The following is a 21,423-nucleotide window of genomic DNA, read 5'->3' as shown; positions in this document are numbered from 1 at the left end:
TCCCTTCCCTCACCTCTACACAGACTAAGTAGCATGTAAACACACACACACACACACACACACACACACACACAGAGAGAGAGAGAGAGAGAGAGAGAGAGAGAGAGAGAGAGAGAGAGAGAGAGAGAAATGAATAAATGAATAAATGAATGGGAAGGATTTATGGTTGTGTAACTTAGCTGGAGTTGCAGTATTCTTCAGGAACCAAGACAAGCAGGCTCTCCTAGTCTAGGACCACTTTTAGGACATGATGATAAAAGGAGTTAGAGTGGAGAGTTGGCTCAGGGGTTAAGCACTGGCTGCAGAGGACTGGGTTCAATTTTCAGTACCCACATGGGCAGCTCACAGCCAGTGCTCTTAACCACTGAGCCATCTCTCCAGCCCCGGCAGCTCACAGGCAACCATCTATAACTCCAGTCCTTGGAGATCTGACATCCTCTTCTGACCTTGGTGGGTAGGAGTCATGTTTAGGCAACTCATACATACATGCAAACAAAATACTTCTATACATATAATAAAACAGTTTTTAAAAAATTAAGGAAATCTTCAATATTTTCCAGTTTATATGGGTCAATTCCTTGAATAGCGTTACTCAAAAAATGACCCTGTGATCTTCCTTCAGCAACAGTCCATTTTATTGTTGAATATTAATAAAATTTAGAAGATTGTCTTTACATTGGACATTATATCTAGGATCAGGAATATTGACATACTTAAGACATGGCTTTACTCTGAGGAGTTTGTAATCCAAGTGTGTGGTAGTGGAGTAGGAGAAACAAATACACCCTATACCTAACTTTTTCATTAGAGGTCTTTCAATGGCCACATCTGTTGACTCTGGCTGTCCTAGAACTTGCTATGTAAACCCGACTGGCTTCAAACTCACGGAGATTTGCTGCTCTGCACCTTTAGTGCCTCGAACTAAAGGTGTGCACCACCATACCCAGCTCCTGCTTTTTAACTATTGTTAACTACTGTTCTGCTTTCTGTCTCTAAATTCTACTATTCTAGGGCCCTCATATAAATAGCAGACCCAGGAGCTGTGGATAGAGGGTTGCCAGTCAACCGGTCCAGTTTTAGGCAGTTATCAACTGGGTGACTTCAGACTAATAAAAATCTAGAGTTTTCTCATCTGAAACATTTTTAAATGTGTTCATACTTCAAAGAGATAAGGTAAGGATCAGAAGCCGGGCAGTGGTGGCAGACACCTTTAATCCCAGCACTTGGGAGGCAGAGGCAGGCGGATTTCTGAGTTTGAGGCCAGCCTGGTCTACAGAGTGAGTTCCAGGATAGCCAGGGCTACACAGAGAAACCCTGTCAAGGAAAAAAAAAAAGTGAAAGGTGGAGAGATGGCTAGAGAGATGGCTCAGTGGTTAAGAGCACTGGCTGTTTTTCTAGAGAGCCCAGGTTCAGCTCCCATCATCCCATGGCAGCTCACAACTATCTCTAACTGCAGTTCTAGAGTATCTGGTGTCTGTCCTCTTTTGAAGCACAGGATGCACAGACATACATGCAGGCAAACACCCATACACATTAACATCTGTTAAAATGGAAGGAGTGTCCAGCTTATTGGTGGAATGCTCATTTAACATGAGTGAGGACACTACGTTCCATCTCCAGTGCAGCTGATACAACAAAAGAGAACAAATTTTGCCTAAATGACCACTTAGGCAGGTAAAGTCAAAAGAAGTAAGAAAGGTATATTTAACTAGAGTTAAAATAATAGAGTTTCAAAAAATATGCTTTGGAGGATGTAAGAAATTAAGGAAATTCGTTTTTAAGGGCATAATGAAAGCTGACCTTCATGGAAGAAATGACATTTTATGTGTAGAGACAAGGATTTGTTATCAAGGGAAATAACACTGGGAGCCGGGAAGGTGGAATGAGAATTCAGAGCCATCTGGTGTGATGCAGTTCCTTTCTGGCTGTGTAATGTTTGTTAAAAAAAAAAGTAGGAGGGAAAGGTTCGAGGGCTTAAAGAGCCTTGAATTCTATAAGTTTGGGGTTTATATTTAATATCGTAGGTGGGTGCAGAGAAGTTATGATCAGACTATATTTTAAAAGAAAGGAGAAACAGGGTAGGAGATACAGTCTAGTTGATGAGTACTTGCTTAGCATTTGAGAGACCCTGAGTTTGATTCTTAGGATCAGGTGTGCTGATGTATGCCTGCAATCTCAGCAGGATCCCAGGAGGATCCTAAATTCAAGGTCGTACCTGGCTATATAATGACTATGAGGCCAACCTGGGCCATATGAGACCCTGACTTAAAACAACAAAACAATTAAAGGAATAATGACAGATACTTAGGAATCTTTTACAGAGTGAGGAGTAGTCATGATTAAATTTAGGATTTATCACTCATTTAATATTTATTGAGTACTAACTGTGTTTTTACTCTTCTAAGTAAAGAAAAGGACAACAGCACAGCCCTTCCCTTGTAGTGAGAAGGAAGGAGTGGAGACAACAGGGAGACAACACAGGACATTAAAAAAGAAATGAGCTGAGACAATGTCATAGCCCATGAAGTGCTGCACAAGGGAGCACGGTGCCCTCAGGAGTGTAGAACGAGGAGGCTCAGAAGGGTCTGAGACAGTGGCCTCTGAAAGTTGGATTAGAAATCTCCAGCCAGAAAGGTAGACTCAGAAGCAAAAAATACAGAACAAACAATACAAAAGCAGTCTGGGGGAGGAGTTAATGTGAAGACCACTTTGTGGTTGGCTTACATTATCAGGCAGAGCATGTGAAGAGGTTGAAATTAGAATGGAAACAAATGCATAAAATAAATAAATCTTTAAAAACTAAGTAAAATAAAAAAAATAGAATGGAAACAAGCTTTGCAAAAACTTAATGAACCATGAAAAGGAGTTTGAATTTTATTTCTAAGTGCAAAAAGATTGGTAGATGATTCTGTATAGGGATGACATGATCCCGTCCTGAGTGCACATTGTCCTCAGACACTCCAGCTATGGTCGGAAAGGACTAGAGATAAAGGAGATGGAGAATTAAGTCAAAAAAGCTTGGTAACCTCTTACTCTCTTACTCTCTTGCCTCTAGCTTTTCTCTGTCCCCTCGCCCTCTTCCCTTCCCTTCCCCCTCGCTCCATGTGGTCATGGCCGGCCTCCACTTCTCTCCTCTTTCTCCACCATCTTCTCCCGTTTCTCTCCCCACCTTTGCCCTCTGCCCTGAAAAAAACCCCTCCCCTTTGGAAAAAAAAAAAAGCTTGGTAACAACAGGACTGGAAGAGAAGGTGAAAGTGATTGTGGTTTGAACTTGCTAATCTTAACGCTGTGTTCCATTTGCAGAAATAGGAAAGTTGGGTCAGATTTGTTTTTAATTTTTAATTTAAAATTTTATTTTATGTGCCTTAGTGTTTTGCCTGTATGTATGTCTGTGCGAGGATGTTGGATCCTCTGGAATTGGAGTTACAGACAGTTGTGAGCCTCCATGTGGGTGCTGGGAATTGAACCTGGGTCCTCGGGAAAAACAAACAGTGTTCTTAATCACTGAGCTACCTCCTTAGCATCTGGATGTTTATTTTTATCTATGTGTATGTGTGTGTATGCCACCTGTGTGTGTGTGCCTGAGAAGATCAGAGGAGAGCATCAGATCCCCTGGAACCTCCCAGTGTGGTTGCTGGGAACTGAACTTAGTTTCTCTGAAAGAACAGATAGCAAGTACTCATTTTTTCCCCCTAAGACAGGGTTTCTCTGTGTAACAGACCTGGTTGTCCTGGAACTTGCTCTGTAGACCAGGCTGGCCTTGAACTCAGAGATCTGCCTGCCTCTGACTTCCAAGTGCTGTGACTGAAGGGATTTGCCACCACCACCTGGCAATAGTCTCTGAGACATTTCTTCAGTCCATCTACTGCAGTCTTTTTTGAGATAAGTATTGATTTTTAGCTCTCCAGAACTTTTAGGGAAAAAATGTATTTTAAGATATAGCTAGAGATGGTGATTTAATGATTATGAGACCATATAGCACCCCCCCAAAAGAGCTAGGTACCTTATGTGTACAGCCAACAAAATTTCAATGGAAGAATGTAAAAGTGACAAGAGTGAAAGCTGAGACAGTTTTTTAAAGAGAGTAACTGTATAGCCAGGAAACAGATAAGAGAGGAATAAAGCAAAGAGCAACATCATCAGAGGCATGGGAAAATGGTGTGTCTGGAAGCAGGAGGCAGTGGTGGCACATGTCTTCAGTCCTAGCACTTGGGTGACAGAGGCAGGCACATTTCTGAGTTCGAGGCCAGCCTGGTTTACAGAGTGAACTCTAGGCTAGTTAGGGATACACAGTGAGAAGCTCTCTTGAAAAAAAGAATGAAAAGCAGCATCACCAGCATGCAGGGGTAGGTGACTGGGGAGATGGATCACTGGGTGACAGTGTTGGCTGCCAAGCCTAATCACTGAGTTCAGCCCTGGGCTCCACTATTTAGAAAGAAAGATATATATTGAAAGTTGTCCCATGACCTCCATAAACAATGTAATACATGAACATCATACATTTTCTTTTTTCTTTCTAAAGGTTTATTTATTTATTTTATATATACAAGTACACTGTTGCTGTCTTCAGACAGACCAGAAGAGGGCATTGGATCGCATTACAGATGGTTGTGAGCCGTCATGTGGTTGCTGGGAATTGAACTCAGGACCTCAGTGCTCTTAACCTCTGATCCATCTCTCTAGCTCCATACGTTTTCTTTTTAGAGAAGAAAGGTGCTAGTGTTCCCGGTTAGATGGCAGAGTGCTTGCCTATACACACAGGAGTCTCTAAATTGGATCTCCAGAACCACAAAGAAGGCCAGAACTGAAGGTGGGGGAAGGGCAGTCTGAGGGTTAGCCTTGGCTAATAGAATTTATTGGCAACCTGGTTACCTGAGGCCCTCCTCAAAACCACAGCCACCAGAACCCACAAAAAAGAAAGAGCAGGAAGAGAGAGAAGAACTGGGCTAAGGAACAGAGCCTGGATTTGATAAAGTTACTGGTGACCCTTCGATGGGAGAGGTGAATGGGGTGAAGGTGCTCTTCCACAGAGTAACTAGCGTTTTCGTTGGGTGAGATGACTCAGTAGTTAAAGGCACTTGCTATGCAAGCCTTGAGTTCTATTTCTAGAATCCATGTTAAAGTGGAAGGAGAAACCAGTGCCATGTGTCATTCCTTCAGTAATAAGTAATGATATATTAAAAACCAAAAAGTGGTGCATACCTTTAATCCTAGTATTTGGGAGGCAGAGGCAGGCAGCTCTCTGAGTTCAAGACCAGCCTGGTCTATAGAGTTAATTCCAGGACAATTGATCTCCTGGAGTTGGAGTTACAGGTGGTTGTGGGCTTCTGGAATGGGGATGAGTTTGGTTCCCAGCATCTCCTTCCAGCAGCACACAACTCATCGGACACCTGCAAGTTTGAGTGCACACATACATTTCATTAAAAATAAGTCTGTTTAAATGAAAGTCTTACTATAGTCTACAAGATGTTTCATGATCTTCTATTTCCTCTTACAGCATTTACTGTTCTCTCTTTTGGTCATTTAGCCCTCAAATCACTGGCCTCCTTGCTGGGTTTAATTTTTAAAAAAATTTTTTTTAAAAGATGGTTTTACTATATAGCCCTGGCTGGCCTAGAACTTTCTATATAGAACAGGCTGGCCTTGAACTCACAAAAATCTGCCTGTTTCTACCTCCCAAGTGCTGGGATTAAAGGTGTGTACCACCACCACTTACTAGCCTTTAATGTTTTTATTTTTAATGTATTTACTTTGTGTGTGTGCATGTGTGTCACAGTGTGTTTATGAAGGTCAGAGGGCAACTTACAGGTATTGGGGTTTTTTTTCCCTACTAAGTAGGTTCTGTGGATTCAGCTGAAGTTGTCAGGATTGATGGCAAGGGCTTTTACTGATGAGCCATCTCTATGGCCCTTCTTTTTCTATTTTTAGCCTGAGGCAAGAAGATTGCCACAAGTTTAAGGCCAGTTTGATCTACACAGCATATTTCAGGCCAACACTGGCTATAGTATAAACCTTGTCTCAAAATGTTGAAACCCAACCCAAAAATCAGAATGCAGCCCTCTCCCTCCCCAGATCTCAGACCTGTGGAGTATACATATGCTGTCTTACGTTCTGTGAGAGCATGGGCTGTATCTGGCTTCTACTGTCATTGTGTCCATAGCACTTTGTGCAGTTCCCATTATAAAGGAGAGTAACAACCCAAGTTAGACAAGGCTTACGTACCTAACATGACTTAGTTAGCCAGTGCCGCTTCAAACTTGTGGAATCTGACCGTGGGTAGTTTATTTTGTTATATTTAAGTGCAGCATGATTTTAGAAGAAAGTTTCTTGATGAAAATTAACTCAGTCCTATGTATACAACAAAACTTAAGACATGTTTATAATTGAAACTCTTTACAAAATATGGCCTCTTCTATAAAAATGTTTCTGTTGACTCAGAAGCAGTGCTTAAAATAAGGGTCTCGGGAGAATGACTGAAGTAAATGCAACAGCCTGTGGGAGTCAGGACCGGCCTGGCTACAAGGTAACATGGGTGTTCCTCAGGCTGCTATGAAGTACAAGTGACGTCTTCCATAAGGATGGGTTGACTGACTGAGAGCGAGAGTCCAGGATAAACAAACATTATAGTCTTGTGTGACTATAATGGGACTTGTGTGAAACCCTGACCTACAGGGGGCTGGAGAGATGGCTCAGTGGTTAAGAGCACTGACTGTTCTTCCAGAGGTCCTGAAACCACATGATGGCTCACAACCCTCTGTAATAGAATCTGATTCTTTTATGGTGTGCAGATGAACATGCAGACTTAACACTCATATACATAAATAAATAAATCTTAAAAAGAAAAAGACTGGCCCTACAGATAGTAGAGATCATCAGTGTTGTACTTCTGTGGACAGACACCATGACCAAAGGAAACATTTCACTGAGCTGGCTTACAGGGTCAGAGGCTCAGTCCACTGTCATCATGGCAGGAGCATGGCGGCATGCAGGCAGAAATGGTGTTGAAGTAAAGTTCTACATCTAGATCTGAATTAATGCAGCAAGAAGAGAGACTGGGCTTGGCATGGGTTTCTGAAACCTCAAAACTCATTTCACAGTGACACACTTCCTCCAGCAAGGCCACATCTCTGAATCCTTTCAAATAGTGCCACTCTCTGGTGACCAAGTATTCAAATCTATGAGCCTTTCTATGGAGGCCATTCTTATTCAAACCACCACACCAGGTTATTAACTATGTCCATTCCCTGCCTTCTGGGTGTAAAACAGGTGTATACACCCCTTCCACTTTCCTGGTTTTCCTAGTGCTTATCTATGAGCACAGGACTTCATGTCCTCTAAGATGTTCAGCACATTAGCTTGAATGAGTTTTAAGTGAGACAGACTAACTTGGATTTATTGTCTATATATGTGTGTGTGTGTGTATGTGTGTGTTTATACACCTATACTAATCACATACTGTAAGGACCCAGGAAGAGGACTCCCAACTCAAGTCCTGATCAGCACGCACCCAAGGAGACACGAGAGACTTACTTGATGCAATGACAAAAGGCAGTTTACTAACAAGGGCCCTTGGATCGAAACTCATCCCACGCAGGGGAGAGAATTTCAATGAAGACCCCAGGAAGTTTAGAACTTTTATAGGGGGAGGCACAAGGGGGAAGGGAAAACCGGGAAATTCTGGTGCGGTTACGTATGATTGGATATTTCAAACATCAGCACTTTGCGTAAGCAATCATTTTGACAGGTTGGATGGCCCACTATTTTTGACCATGAAGTCTCAGACCTAGGATAAACACCAGGTGGCCCGTTACTCACTTGGGCATGTTTAGACTGGTCAAGATATGTTTTTGGTTGTTTCTACATTTCTGGTCACCTCGTCCCTAGAGGGGCTTGATATTTTTATTATGGCTATTCTCAGTAAGCTCAGCAAGCCGTCCTGCGGTCTTTGCCAAGTTGTTTGTGGTCTCTGCTGTTTTTTACCCTTACAATACCATTAGTTGATCCTTGGTTGTTTTTTTGTTTTGTTTTGTTTTGTTTTGTTTTGTTTTTTGAGACAGGGTTTCTCTGTGTAGCCCTGGCTGTCCTGGAACTCATTCTGTAGACCAGGCTGGCCTCGAACTCAGAAATCCACCTGCCTCTGCCTCCCAAGTTCTGGGATTAAAGGCGTGCGCCACCACTGCCCGGCTAGTTGATCCTTGTAATGTGCATTTTATATGAATAGTTCATCATCCTTCTGAATGCTGACCTAAGCCTTGTATAATTTGAATTTAATCAGTGTATAGATTCAGGCCTATCTTACTTAGTCTTTCACAAGTTCCAGTGGATCATTTTTCATGTATTATAAATACGCAGCATAAAGCATGTAAACCCCGTCTCCCACATCATGGTGCTTTTAGAAAACCTGAATGGGAATAGCACACTATTTGCTGTTATAGATAAATCAACCTGGTGCAGGTTTAGGATGCTTTGTAGGACTTATAAAACATTGCCATTTTAATTTTAGTTATGAATTCCTTTTTTCTTATTTCCTATTTACCCCTCTTTTCTTCTCTTTTGATTTTCTTTTCCTTGTAGCTCAGATACACTGGGCTCACACTTTTGATTCTCCTTCAGAGTCCCGGGTTTACAGGCATGTACTACCATACTTGTCTTAGAAATGATCTTTAAGGGATTATTTGGACTTGACTCAGTAAATAAAGATGGTCTGTGGTACTTAAGCATCAAACTCTATCTGTAATATGAACCTTGAGTGTATTGGTGACACTGAGACAAATGTTTATAGTTCCTTTTATATAGAGATGGCTTCTGGTTCTGCTCAAAGACAGAAATTGCCTCTATTCTCTATGACAAATTAAAAAAAAATTACAAAATAACAAAAATAATTAGCTTACTTACATTTTAGTTATTTTTTAAGTAATATTTTGGGCTAAATTTCTCGATATTGACTGTTACATACATTTGGGTATTTTATTTTGATTTCTTTTGAGACAAGGTCTCTCTGTGTAGCCCTGGCTTTTCTGGAACTCATTATGTAGACCATGGTAGCCTCAAACACACAGAGATTCCCTTCCCTCTGCCTGAGAATAAAGATGTGGACCATCATTCCCATCCCTGAGGCAATGATTTTTAATAGCTAAGATATTTTATGGACAAAAGAAATAGAAGAAAAAAACCAAACAGATAAAAAAAAAAGTTCAGGTGTGATAGCCTTATTCTTGGAGGCAGAAGCAGGGGGATCTCAGCTGTTCAAAACCAGTCTGGTCCACAAAACAAGTTCTAGGATAGCCATGACTACACCGAGACTTTGTCATAAAAACACCAAACAAAACAAAACAAAGCAAAATAAAAAGAAATAAAGGTAAGAAAATATATAAAATACATAGTTTTAAACACATAATTATATGCCTATTAGCAAAATAACACACTTATTTGATACAAACTAAGTTTTTATATCTCCATATGAAATTAGTGCTTTAATAGAATTTTGGGGAAAATGCTACAATTATTGTTTTGTTGTTAACAGGAAGGGAGGAAATAATAAATTAATAAAGATCTATCATCGGGATGGTAAATACGGCTTTTCCGAGCCGCTGACGTTTAACTCTGTGGTGGAGCTCATCAGCCACTATCACCACGAGTCTCTTGCTCAGTACAACCCCAAACTCGATGTGAAGCTGACGTACCCAGTGTCCAGATACCAGCAGGTATGACAGTTACTTCATATAACTTTATTCTTACTGGTTTATACTTATTTTCCTAATTAACCCTGAGTGTGGTGGGGCATGCCTTTAATCCCAGCAGAAGCAGGTAGGTCTATGCAAGTTTCAGGCTAGCCAGGGCTATGTGAGACCCTATCTCAAAAAGAAAACAAGAGGAAAAGAAAAGAATAAGATACATTTCTTGTTTTTGTTTTGTTTTTTTGTTTTTTGAGACAGGGTTTCTCTGTGTAGCCTTAGCTGTTCTGGAACTCACTCTGTAGGACAGGCTGGCCTCGAACTCAGAAATCCACCTGCCTCTGCCTCCCAAGTTCTGGGATTAAAGGTATGTGCCACCACTGCCCGGCAAGATACATTTCTTAAGTAACATTTTATGTATATTAGTTTAGTTTTTTTGGCTTTGTTTTTTGAAATAGGGTTTTGTGTATGTGGGCTGACTTTGAAATCACTATGTAGCTGACAGTGACCTTGAACTTACGGTCTTCCTACCTCAGTCTCCTGAGTTCTGGGATTCTACGTTTTTGCTATCCATCTCACCTTTTGGGGGCTGGGTGTATGTGAGCCCAGAGGTCATCTCAGGTGTTTTGAGTCAGTCACATTAGAACCTTTGGTTTACTGATTAGCCTAGGCTGGATCACCCAGGGATCCACCGATTGCTGCCTCCCTAGCAGTGGGATTCAAGCGTGTGCCACCACGCCTTGCTGCTTTCTTCTCCGGTGCTGAGGATCAGATTCAGATCTTGATGTTTCTGTAACAGGCACTTACAGACTGAGCTGTCTGTCCAGCCCTATATCTTTTTTTCTTTTTTTAATTTAAAAGTTTATGTATGTGTGCCAGTGTGTGCATGTGCGAGGGTCTGAAAGGCCAGAAGACATGACATGATATTTTGTGGCACTGGAGTTACAGGCAGCTGTGAACTGCTGGATGTGGATCCTGGGAGTGAGCTTGAGAGCTCTGAGGAGCAGCCAGTACTCCCAACCACCGGCCATCTCTCCAGCTCCTCCAGGCTTATTTCTTACTCTCTTTTTAAATATTTTCTTGGCCGGGCAGTGGTGGCACACGCCTTTAATCCTAGAACTTGGGAGGCAGAGACAGATTTCTGAGTTCGAGGCCAGCCTGGTCTACACAGTGAATTCCAGGACAGCCAGGGTTATACAGAGAAACCCTGTCTTGAAAAACAAAACAACAAAAAAATTTTATTATATTTTACTTTATGTGTATGATTGTTTTGCCTGCCTGGTATGTCTGTTTGTGCATGTATAATATGTGCCTGGTGCCCATTGAGGCCAGAAGAGGGCATTGGATTCCCTGGAACTAGAGTTACAGATGGTTGTTAGCTATCACGTGGGTGCTGGAAATTAAACCTATGTTCTTTGGAAGAGCAGCCAGTGCCCTCAAGCACTGAACCATCTCTCTAGCCCCATATTTCTTAATTTTTATAATGTTATTTTATCTAACTTAAAATCTGATCTTAGTCTTAACTAAAAAGTGTTTTTCTTGCCGGGTGGTGGTGGCGCACACCTTTAATCCCAGCACTTGGGAGGCAGAGGCAGGCAGATTTCTGAGTTCGAGGCCAGCCTGGTCTACAGAGTGAGTTCCAGGACAGCCAGAACTACACAGAGAAACCCTGTCTCGAAAAACAAAACAAAAGTGTTTTTCTTGCTGAGTGGATGGTATATGCCTTCAATCCAAGCACTAGAGAGGCAGAGGATCACTATGAGTTTGAAGCCACACTGGTCTACATACTAAGATCCTAGCTCAAGAACCAAAACAAAATTTTTACAAAATTAAAGCATTTTTTGGTGCTTGCTATCAAAACAGGACTTCTAAAGTTGAGATGTAATTTAAATATAAATAGATCCGGAAAAACATGACACAATCAACGTTGCTTCATTTTATTTTCTTCTGCTTATGCAGGATCAGTTGGTAAAAGAAGATAACATTGATGCAGTAGGCAAAAACCTGCAAGAGTTCCACTCTCAGTATCAGGAGAAGAGCAAAGAATATGATAGGCTGTATGAAGAATACACCAGGACGTCACAGGTGAGAGCTCTTGTTTCAGATGGTCTTTGTGCTATATTATGATTAGTAGATTTTGAGTAGTTGGCTGGGTCTCTGCTGTCTATCAGTATTAACCCAGGGGGTCAGGAATGTGGCTTGTCTGGTAGAGTGCAGATTGTGTGCCTGTCATTCACAAAGCCCTAGGTTTGATCCCTGCATCACATTAAACTGGGTGTGGTGGTGCAAGCCTTTAATCCCTGGAACTGGGGAGTTGGAAGTAAGAGGATCAGAAATTCAAGGGCATCCTCAGCTGTGTAGCTAGTTGGAAGCTAATCTGGGATACATGGGAACCCTGTCTCCAAAAAACTTTTTCAAAATTAGGTAATATTATAAATGATAAAATTAGCAAAATGACAAATTCCTGAGATAGAAATTAATTTTTGTCCATATGGGCTATCTTGGAACTTGCTCTGTAGACCAGGCTAGTCTTAAACTCAGAGATCTGCCTGTCTCTGCCTCCCAAGTGCTGGGATTAAAGGTGTGTATTACCTCACACAGCTGGTTTTGTCATTTTTAAGACAAACATTTATTTATGTTTTGCTTGCATGATTGTCCACCACATGTATGCCTGGTGCCCGTGAGGTTAGAAGAAGCCATCAGAACTGGAGTTATGGGTGGTTGTGAGCCATCATGTAGGTTCTGGGAATCAAATGTGCGTCTTCTGCAAGAACAATAAATGCTCTTACCCACAGAGCCATCTTTCCAGCCTGAGGTTCTCTGCTATTTATTTTTATAAAGTTGGTAGTAACAGCCCATCTTTGGGTCTTTTTAAAAACACTTACTTTAAACTAAAGTTTTGTTGATTTTTGTTGATCTTTTTAAAGAACAGTTTTTTATTTTGTTGATTTCCCCTCCCTTCCTATCTCATTTTCTCACCCTTCTTCCCTTTCTTTCTTCCTTTCTTTTGTTGTTGTTGTTTCTTTGTGTTTTTGTTTCTTTGCAACTCAGTCTCATTTAACCCAGTGTATTCCTGGCCCTCCTACCTGTACCTCGAGTGCTGGTCCTTCTGCTAGCTTTGCATTTCATTTGCTTTTTTATTTTTTTCTTAAGTTTTTTGTTTGTTTGTTTGTTTGTTTGTTTTGTTTTTCGAGACAGGTTTCTCTGTGTAGCCTTGGCTGTCCTGGAACTCACTCTGTAGACCAGGCTGGCCTCGAACTCAGAAATCCTCCTGCCTCTGCCTCCCAAGTGCTGGGATTAAAGGCGTGGGCCACCACCGCCTGGCTTTTTCTTAGTTTTTTATGTTATCCAATTATATAGTTGATTTGAGAGCACAGATTTCTTTGAAAAATAACTTACTAGTATGAGGATACTAGTGTCACTGCACACTTTTGCACGTTAGAGGGCAACTTCATGGAGTCTTGAGGTCTGAGTCCAGGGCCTTTTTACTGTCAACTTACTTCCTGTCACTGTGAAAAAGAATGTGACCAAAAGCAACATGGGAAAGACCCTTCTTTGGGTGATTTTTGATCTTAGAGTTGTATCCTATCAGGAGGGGAACTCAGACCAGGAACTGAAGCAGACACCATGGAAGAATGCTGCTTGTTGACCATGTTCCCTGTGGCTTGCTTAGCCTGCTTTATACAATCCAGAGACACCTGCTCTGAGGTGGTACCTCCCACAGTGGGCTGGGCTCTCCTGTATCAGTTGTTAATCCAGAAAATGTCCTGTAGACTGTCCTACAGGCCAGCCTGATGCAGGCTGTTTTCAGTGCAGTTCTCTCCTCTGAGGAGGCCCTACCCTGTGTCACACTGACAGAACTGGCCAGCACTCCCAGTGATCCTTTGCACTACTCCCTCTCTACCACTCTTTTGATTTTGATTTTTGGAGACAGATTTCTCTGTGTAGCCTGTTTGTCCTGGAACTCACTGTGTGAACCACTCTACAGTTTTTTAACCATAGGTGTTTACATCTATAAAATACCCTGGACACTGCTTTTGTCATGTCCCATAAGTGTTCTTATGGAGTTCGTAGGTCTCATGTATGTCAAGGCGTTTTCTAATTCTGCCTGTTGTTTCTTTATTTATTTTACATTATTCTTATTTTATAAGGTGAGTGTGACTAGGTAGTCCTGGCTAGCCTGGAACTTCACTGTGATGAGGGTAGCCTGTAGGTCACAGAGATCTGTCTCCCACCAATTCATAAGGCTTCTGGGATAAGGAATACATACACCACCATGCCTGGCCTTTGTCATTTATTTTTTGAATCATTAGTTGTTCCAGAGCATGTTATTTAACTTCTGTATATCTCTGACTTTTCTAGCTTTTCTTCTATGATTTCTTTCTTCTCATTGTGGATCAGAGAAGGTCCTCTGTATGATTGTAGTCTTACAGTTTATTAAAACCCGAGGCTAGAAAGATGGCTCAGCATTTAAGAACACTTGTTTTTGTCGTTCTGTTTTGAGATAGTTTTTCTCTGTGTAGCCCTGACTGTCTGCCTCCACAGTGCTGGGATTAAAGGCATCCAGGTAAGCATGCTGGCTCTTGCAAAGGATTTGGGTTTGGTTCCCAACACTTAGTAGTGGTTCACAACCATTTTTAACTATACTGCCAGGGAATCTAATGCCTTCTCCTGACCTAGAGTGTTTGGCACTGGGCACAAACGTGGTGCACATGTATACATGCATGCCACTCATACACACAAAATTAAATAAATCTGAAAAAAATTAAAACTTATTAAAACTTGTTTTGTGGCCTTATGTGATATATTTTGGATATAATATTTGGAATATTATATTTTTATTTAAGAATTACCTATATTCTATTCTTGCTATGCGAAGTGTTTTTTATTATGCCTGTTAGGTATATAATTGGGTTAATTTACAGCTAAAACTCTTTGTAATATTACAAAACACTATTATTATGCATCTCTGTCCCTGCTTGCCCCCTTCTTTTTTGAGACAGGTTCTCATTATATAGCCCTGGATAGTCTGGAACTCATTGTGTAGACCAGGTTAACCTTGAACTCATGGATATCTATGTGTGTCTGCCCCTCAAGTGCAAGGGCTAATGTTAAAACTTATGCCAACTTGCCCTAAACCTGTATTTTGTTATATATTGTCCAAGATTACATTTATATATGTTTTATGCCTGTAATGATTCTCTTATTCATTTTCCTTTCAAATCATATAAAATAAAAGAGGCAGGTCTAGTTGTATAGCGCACTGATAGAATGTTTGTTCAGTATTTGTTGCTTCCTGGTTTTGATCTCAAGTCTTGGAAGCAAAATCCCCTAATTTACTGACTGTAAAGCCTCATGTTATGAATGGCCATTTCACTATCCATGTACTATTGACCACTTTAATGGTGTCAGTCTGTAAATCTCTCACTAACTTTTTCTCCTTCTATCACCACACACAAGGCTTATTGTGCTAAAGCAATAGAAGACATTGAAACTTGAAATAAGGGTGTAGATACCAAACACACACACGATACATAATGTTTGGGCAAACACACATGTAAAAATAAACAAATGTCCTTAATGTTCTTTTAGTCCTTCCTCCCCCTCTTCTGTGTTGTTCCCCTTGCTCCATCTAGTGTTTTGGCTGTGGGTCTCTGCATCTGCTCCCTTCAGTTCCTCCCTAGCAATGGGATCAAGGTGTGCGCCACCACTGCCTGGCTTAATGTTGTTGTTGTTTTAAAATTACATTTTATTTATTTATTTATTTATTTATTTATTTATTTATTTATGTGTTTATGTGTTTACGTGTTTGTGTGTGTGCATACTGCAGCATGTGTGGAGGTCAGAGGATAGCTTTCAGGAGTTGGTTCTCTTCTTTTATCATGTGAGTCCTGGGACCAAACTCAGGTCATCAAGCTTGGTGTCAGATGCTTTTTCTCACTGAGCTATCTTCTTGGCCTGGACATTACTTCTAACAGTTCATTGTGCTGTGTCTTTCCTAGTGTTATGGCTCTTGACTTTACTACACCGGCTTTCCACCTTGCAGCATTTGCACTGGCTTTCTGTTTGCCTCAAAAGACTTTTAAAAACCTGGCTAGCCCTCTGACTTCCTTTTACTCTGCTGAGACAGATGCCATCATCTCAGTAAGGCCTAGCTGGCATCTTTATTTAATAAATTGAGTGTATTGGCCAGGCATAGTGACAACTGCCTGAATCCCAGCACTTGGAAGTCAGAGACAGGAGGGCCAGGTATTCAGAGTCACCCATGTTCAGGGTGAGAGGCTTCAGTTTCACAGGTTCTCTTAGCATCTATCAGGTAGTACTTCCATGTAGTGTGCTCTTAATAACCATTCATTTAAATCAGGAAATATGAGATAGTTGAAAATCTATCCTACTAGTGAAAATTTCTAGAACTATAAGTATTCAGGATAGCCTCTGTGGTAGTTGGATGATGCTCGACCTGTGGGAATTGGTACTGTTCTTTCTGGAAGTTTTTGCTCAATCATTACTTTTCTGAGAAGTACACTGAACCAGAGTTAAGCCCGTAAGTATATGATGTTTCTTTTTCTTCCTGTAGGAAATACAAATGAAGAGGACTGCCATTGAAGCCTTTAATGAAACGATTAAAATATTTGAGGAGCAGTGTCATACCCAAGAACAGTACAGTAAAGACTACATCGAGCGGTTTCGCAGAGAGGGGAATGAGAAGGAGATTGAGCGGTGAGTGCACTTAATCCCTCATGTAAGACTGAAACAGACTGGGCTTCAGTGATACTTTTCTGTCTTTTTTAAAAAATATTTATTTATTTATTTATTTATTTATTTATTTATTTATTTAATGTACTTGAGTATACTGTTGCTGTCTGCAGACACACCAGAAGAGGGCATCGGATCCCATTGCAGATGGTTGTGAGCCACCATGTGGTTGCTGGGAGTTGAACTCAGGACCTCTGCAAGAGCAATCAGTGGAGCCATCTCTCCAGCCTGTCTTATTTGATTTTATCCCCTCAAGTTGCAAATGTTGTATGGAATATTCACACTAATGGTACCAAATGGCATCTCTTCTATGTGTTTTATCTCTGTAAATTCTTAATTCTTACCCATTCTGTAGGACTTAGGTTAGATATAACCTTTTACAGAAAAGTCTTCCCCAGTCCTCATGGTGTTTAGGGGTGTTGTCAGTGTTCATACAGTGTTTGTTCCTCATCCCGTTATAACATATGCCCACTGAGTTGCAAACTCACTGAGAATAGACATAGTGGCTTATTTTCCCCTGATGTAGCCCAATACTTATAGCTACCATAGTCATGCTCTTATAGTACCAGCTGAGAATAATGACATGTAGGCTGAGGCAGGAGGATTGCTTCAGCCCAAGAATTCAAGACCAGCCTGGGTAGCACAGTGAGACCATGTGTCAAACAAACAATCACAAACAAACAAACCTAAAAAGATATTAGGATCCTGTTTATGCTTCATGATTTTCCTGCTTCTGTTGTTATTTTAGACTTAATATGTCGTGTATTTTTACAGAATTATGATGAATTATGACAAATTGAAATCACGTCTTGGTGAGATTCATGATAGCAAAGTACGTCTTGAGCAGGACTTGAAGAAACAAGCTTTGGACAACCGGGAAATAGATAAAAAAATGAATAGCATCAAACCTGACCTGATCCAGCTGCGTAAGATCCGAGATCAGCACCTCGTGTGAGTAGTCTGGGGCTGAGTGCTGAGGGACAGTCCAGTATTGGTGTGTTACTGGAACTAGAAATATCAATGGGAGAAGAACTTGAGAACTACAAGACAATATATAAGAATTTAGGAATGGGCCCTATAGTAGTAGGAGGACCCAGAATGGCACAAATTAAGTCAGGATATAGTGCTGTACTTTGTGCAAATACTTGGGAACTCTCAGATGAAATTAGCAAAGTGTTACAGACTAAAAATTATATATTGAGGCCAGAGAGGTGGCTCTGTGGTCAATACCTCATGCTGTTCTTCCAGAGGACCCAGGTTTCCAGCACCCACATCATGGCTCACAACCATCTGTAACCCCAGCTCCAAGGATCTGATACCCTCTCTGAACTCTGTGGGAATCAGGTACATGATGCACAGACATACATACAGGCAAAACATTTATAAGGCAAAATAAATATAAAAAAGAAAAGTATACATTGATGTTTTCATAAAATATAAAAAAGTAGAAATTGTAGTTTTGTGGTGGAATCACAGAAGTAGAAGTATACCCTAAGGGTAAATTCTACAAGTAAGTAAATAGAACAGGCAGTTCCTTAAAGGAATTTTATGCTTAAGAAATGATACAACATGTCTGTAATGTACTCAGGAGGTAGAGGCAGTGGGACCAGAAGTTCAAGGCCAGCCTCAGCTACATAGCAAGTTTGAGGCCAGCCTGGACTACACGAGACACTCATAAGTGTATGAGACACTGTTTGGGAGGTGGGAGGAGTAGAGAAGGGGGTGCTGGCAAGATGGTTCAGTGGGTAAAGGCCACCAAGCTTGACAAACCGACTTCAGGCAATCCACATGGTAGAAAGAAAGAACCAACCTCTGTAAATTGTTCTTTGACTTGTAAATGGAATTAATCATTCTATCTAGCCTGTGTAAAAGACACACAGTGCAGGTATTTCATTTATAAGCAGTAAGCCTAGATTGGGCAAGTTTGGAGCTGCTCTGACTCATTTCCCAGCCATATGTCCCTTGTTCCTTGCTGTTTTTCCACCATGTGGCGGTCTCCTCTGTTCTCTGTGTCCTTTCTTCTTTTTTCCCTTCTCACTTGATCCTCAAGCCTCACCCTTTTCCCTCTACTGCCTAATCACAGGCTCTAGCTGTTTAGTGACCAGTTAAATTGGGGAGCAAGGTTTACATAGCATCACTTGGGGTAACCAGATCTCGAGAGCCAGTATTTAGCATTATAATACAAGCAACACCAGACCAACCCACTACACTGACTTCTATTTAGGGCCATGCCTCTTCTCCCAAATGTAAAAAACTGTATCTCTATTAAAAAAATGAAATTTTGCATTTAAATAAAAAAAAGTGTGTGTTTAGTAGGTACTTGAGATCCTTTGAGTAATGAAAACCAATGGTTTAACAGTGTCTTTATTTCTATGTGTATGAGTATTTTGCCTGCATGTTATGGGTGCTGGAAATGGAACCTGGGCAGCCTATGCTCTGAACTACTCTATCCAGCTCCAAAATCCATTCTTTTCTTTTCTTTTTTTTTTTTAAAGATTTATTCAATTATGTGCAAGTGTGCTGCCTGCATGTGTTGTGCACAGGTGACTGTGTGCTCTGGGGGCTTCTCAGGCTTCTTTGCTTAGGATAGTAGTCCTGGTAATGAGGGGTCCATCCTGCTTCTTTTTAAATAGCATTATATGGGGGTTAAGATTTCAACATGTAAACTTTAGGGGGATACAAACCATTTATGATGTAGCATGGTCCAGACATAGAACCTTGAAAGTTCTGTTTATAGTTTGAATAGAAGAATTTAGATCATTGCTGACATGGTGACAGGTATTTGTGATCCCAACACTTTGGAGGTAGAGATAGGAAAATCTAGAAAGTCACTGCTTCAGTTACTAGCTTGGACTAGCTAAGACCCTGTCTTTGGAAAAAAAAAAGTGTTAAAGAGATGGCTTAGTGGACAAAGGCACCCACTTCTCAGCATGGTGACCTGAGTCTGATCCCCAGGACCCACTTGGTGGACAGACAGAACCAGCTTCTCAGTTGTATTTATACACACACAATAAATACAGTTCACTAGAGACTAAAAAGCAAATTCTGCTATAATTACTGTAATTCCCTTTGTTTAAGGTATAGGCAAGATAAAATTATTAATATTGATTATTTGTGGTGGGGATACTTGCTAAGAAAATGTCCTGCGGTAAAATTTGGGGTCCTTAGAAATGTTCTGAATTTTTCAGTAAATACATTCAGAACTTGGCATCTGAATGCTAAGTGGTGGTGGCACACGCCTTTAGTTCCAGCACTCAGGAGCCAGAGGCAGGTGGAGCTCTGAGTTTAAGGCCGGCATGGTGTATCAAGTGAGTTCCAGGACAGCCAGGGTTATGCAAAGACATTTTTTAAAAGAATAAAAGAAAAAAGTATTAAAATACTTTAACATTTCTGTTAAAGAAGTTCATTTGGGTTAGGAAATGGCTTAGTGTGTGCTTGTGTGAGTGTGAAGACCTGAGTCTGTGTCCTAGCACCTACGTAGAAGCCGGTGTGGCAGTAGATGTCTGTAACTCCAATGCTGGAATGCTGGAGCCAGGCAGATGCCAAGGGACTGTGGGACTGTTTCCAGATGGGCCCCACGAGGATCTCTGGCCGGGCTGAGGACAGGGTGCGATCCGCGGGCAGCCCGGGATGGGTGGTGAGCAGGCAGGGAGAGTTCGAACCGCGACAAAAGCTCTCCGACAGCGGGAAGGATCTCACACACATTTACTTTTCAGCTTGGCCAATATATACAGTTTTTGGGGCGGCAGCAGGTAATCCCTATTGGCTTGGTCTGAGAGCTTGGGAATGCCTCATCTGCATGAAGGTGCTACTCTTACGTGATCACTGGCCATGGACCTCTCCGTGGGAGGGGCTGTGGGGAGCTGAAGCTAAGAGCGCCAGATGACTTTGGGAAGCTCGAAGTGCCTCGCGTCCTTATGGCCTTCAGACCAGGGTGCTGGGGCTTCTAGAGCTTTCTACCAAGCTTTCTGGCCTTTTCTCATAGCCAACTGCCCCACAGGGACTCACTAAACAGTGGTAAGGTTCAGTGAGAGACCCTGCCTAGGAGGACCGAGATGGGGCTGGGCATGCGGCACCTGCTTTGGTCCCAGCACTCCAGGCAGAGGCACCAGGTGGGTAGGTCTGTGAGCTTGAGACCAGAAGTTATCATTTACTGGTCTTCATATTAATAAACTTAAACTCATAGAAAATAGCTTGCCATGAGAATTATAGATAAATTAATGATGAACACCAAGTAATATGTACTGCGGGATTCACCCCCTTCCTAACACCCCTTTCTCTTCCCCCACCAAGTGTGTGTGTTTGTGTGTGTGTGTGTGTGTGTGTGTGTGTTCGAACGCGCTTGCGTGTGTGCGTGTGTGCACATGGTCACTGGGCTAGGCTGCAAGGGTCTGTATGCAGAACTACACTGCCAGTCCTATCTAACTTGTTTTTTATCAAGATATAATTTATGTCTTAAACAATTTACGTATTTTAAGAGTATAATTCAATGTCTTTAGCTTTTACACAAGTATTTGTAATCGCTGCATATTTAATAACATTTTTTCACTATAAGCACAAATCACATAGTTTTACCTATCTTCCCTATCAGCTTTTGTCTCCTGGCCCTTAGCAACCACTGAGCTACTTTACTCTGCCTTATAGTTTTGCTATTCAGAATATGTCATGCAAATGAAGCATGCAATGTGCATCCTTTTATGACTGGCTTCTTACACTTGGCCTGCTGGGGTTAGGTTTTTCTGTTTTTATCATGGATATAAATACTGCATGCTTTTGTGAATACATGTGTCCTCTTGTGGCCACTAGAGGAGCGGAATTGCAGTTCTGTTTGTGGAACCCCAACACTGTTTAAAATGTGGCTATATTATTTATACTCAATACCAGTGGTGACAGGAATCACTTTTTAATATATTTCTGATACTCTCAGTGTTTATGAGTGATTTTTCTTTCTAACATTTTCTGTTATCTCATTTTACTCATTTCATGTTTGTTT

The 21,423-nt window shown here is 41.3% G+C and overlaps 1 protein-coding gene across 1 annotated transcript in view; it reads left to right on the top strand.

The window, feature by feature from the left end:
* Positions 1 to 21,423, top strand: part of LOC114638534 (phosphatidylinositol 3-kinase regulatory subunit gamma) — an 84,177-nt gene that overhangs the window by 50,402 nt on the left and 12,352 nt on the right. Inside the window, exons 4-7 of the mRNA XM_028787046.1 lie at positions 9,524 to 9,704; positions 11,634 to 11,759; positions 16,252 to 16,394; positions 17,205 to 17,381. Coding sequence (XP_028642879.1) covers positions 9,524 to 9,704; positions 11,634 to 11,759; positions 16,252 to 16,394; positions 17,205 to 17,381 — 627 coding nt within the window. The remainder of the gene's footprint in view (positions 1 to 9,523; positions 9,705 to 11,633; positions 11,760 to 16,251; positions 16,395 to 17,204; positions 17,382 to 21,423) is intronic.

This window comes from Grammomys surdaster, unplaced genomic scaffold, assembly GCF_004785775.1.
Source record: "Grammomys surdaster isolate TR1022 unplaced genomic scaffold, NIH_TR_1.0 100, whole genome shotgun sequence".
NCBI classification, from domain to species: domain Eukaryota; kingdom Metazoa; phylum Chordata; class Mammalia; order Rodentia; family Muridae; genus Grammomys; species Grammomys surdaster.
This window is presented reverse-complemented; position numbering and strand designations above follow the sequence as displayed.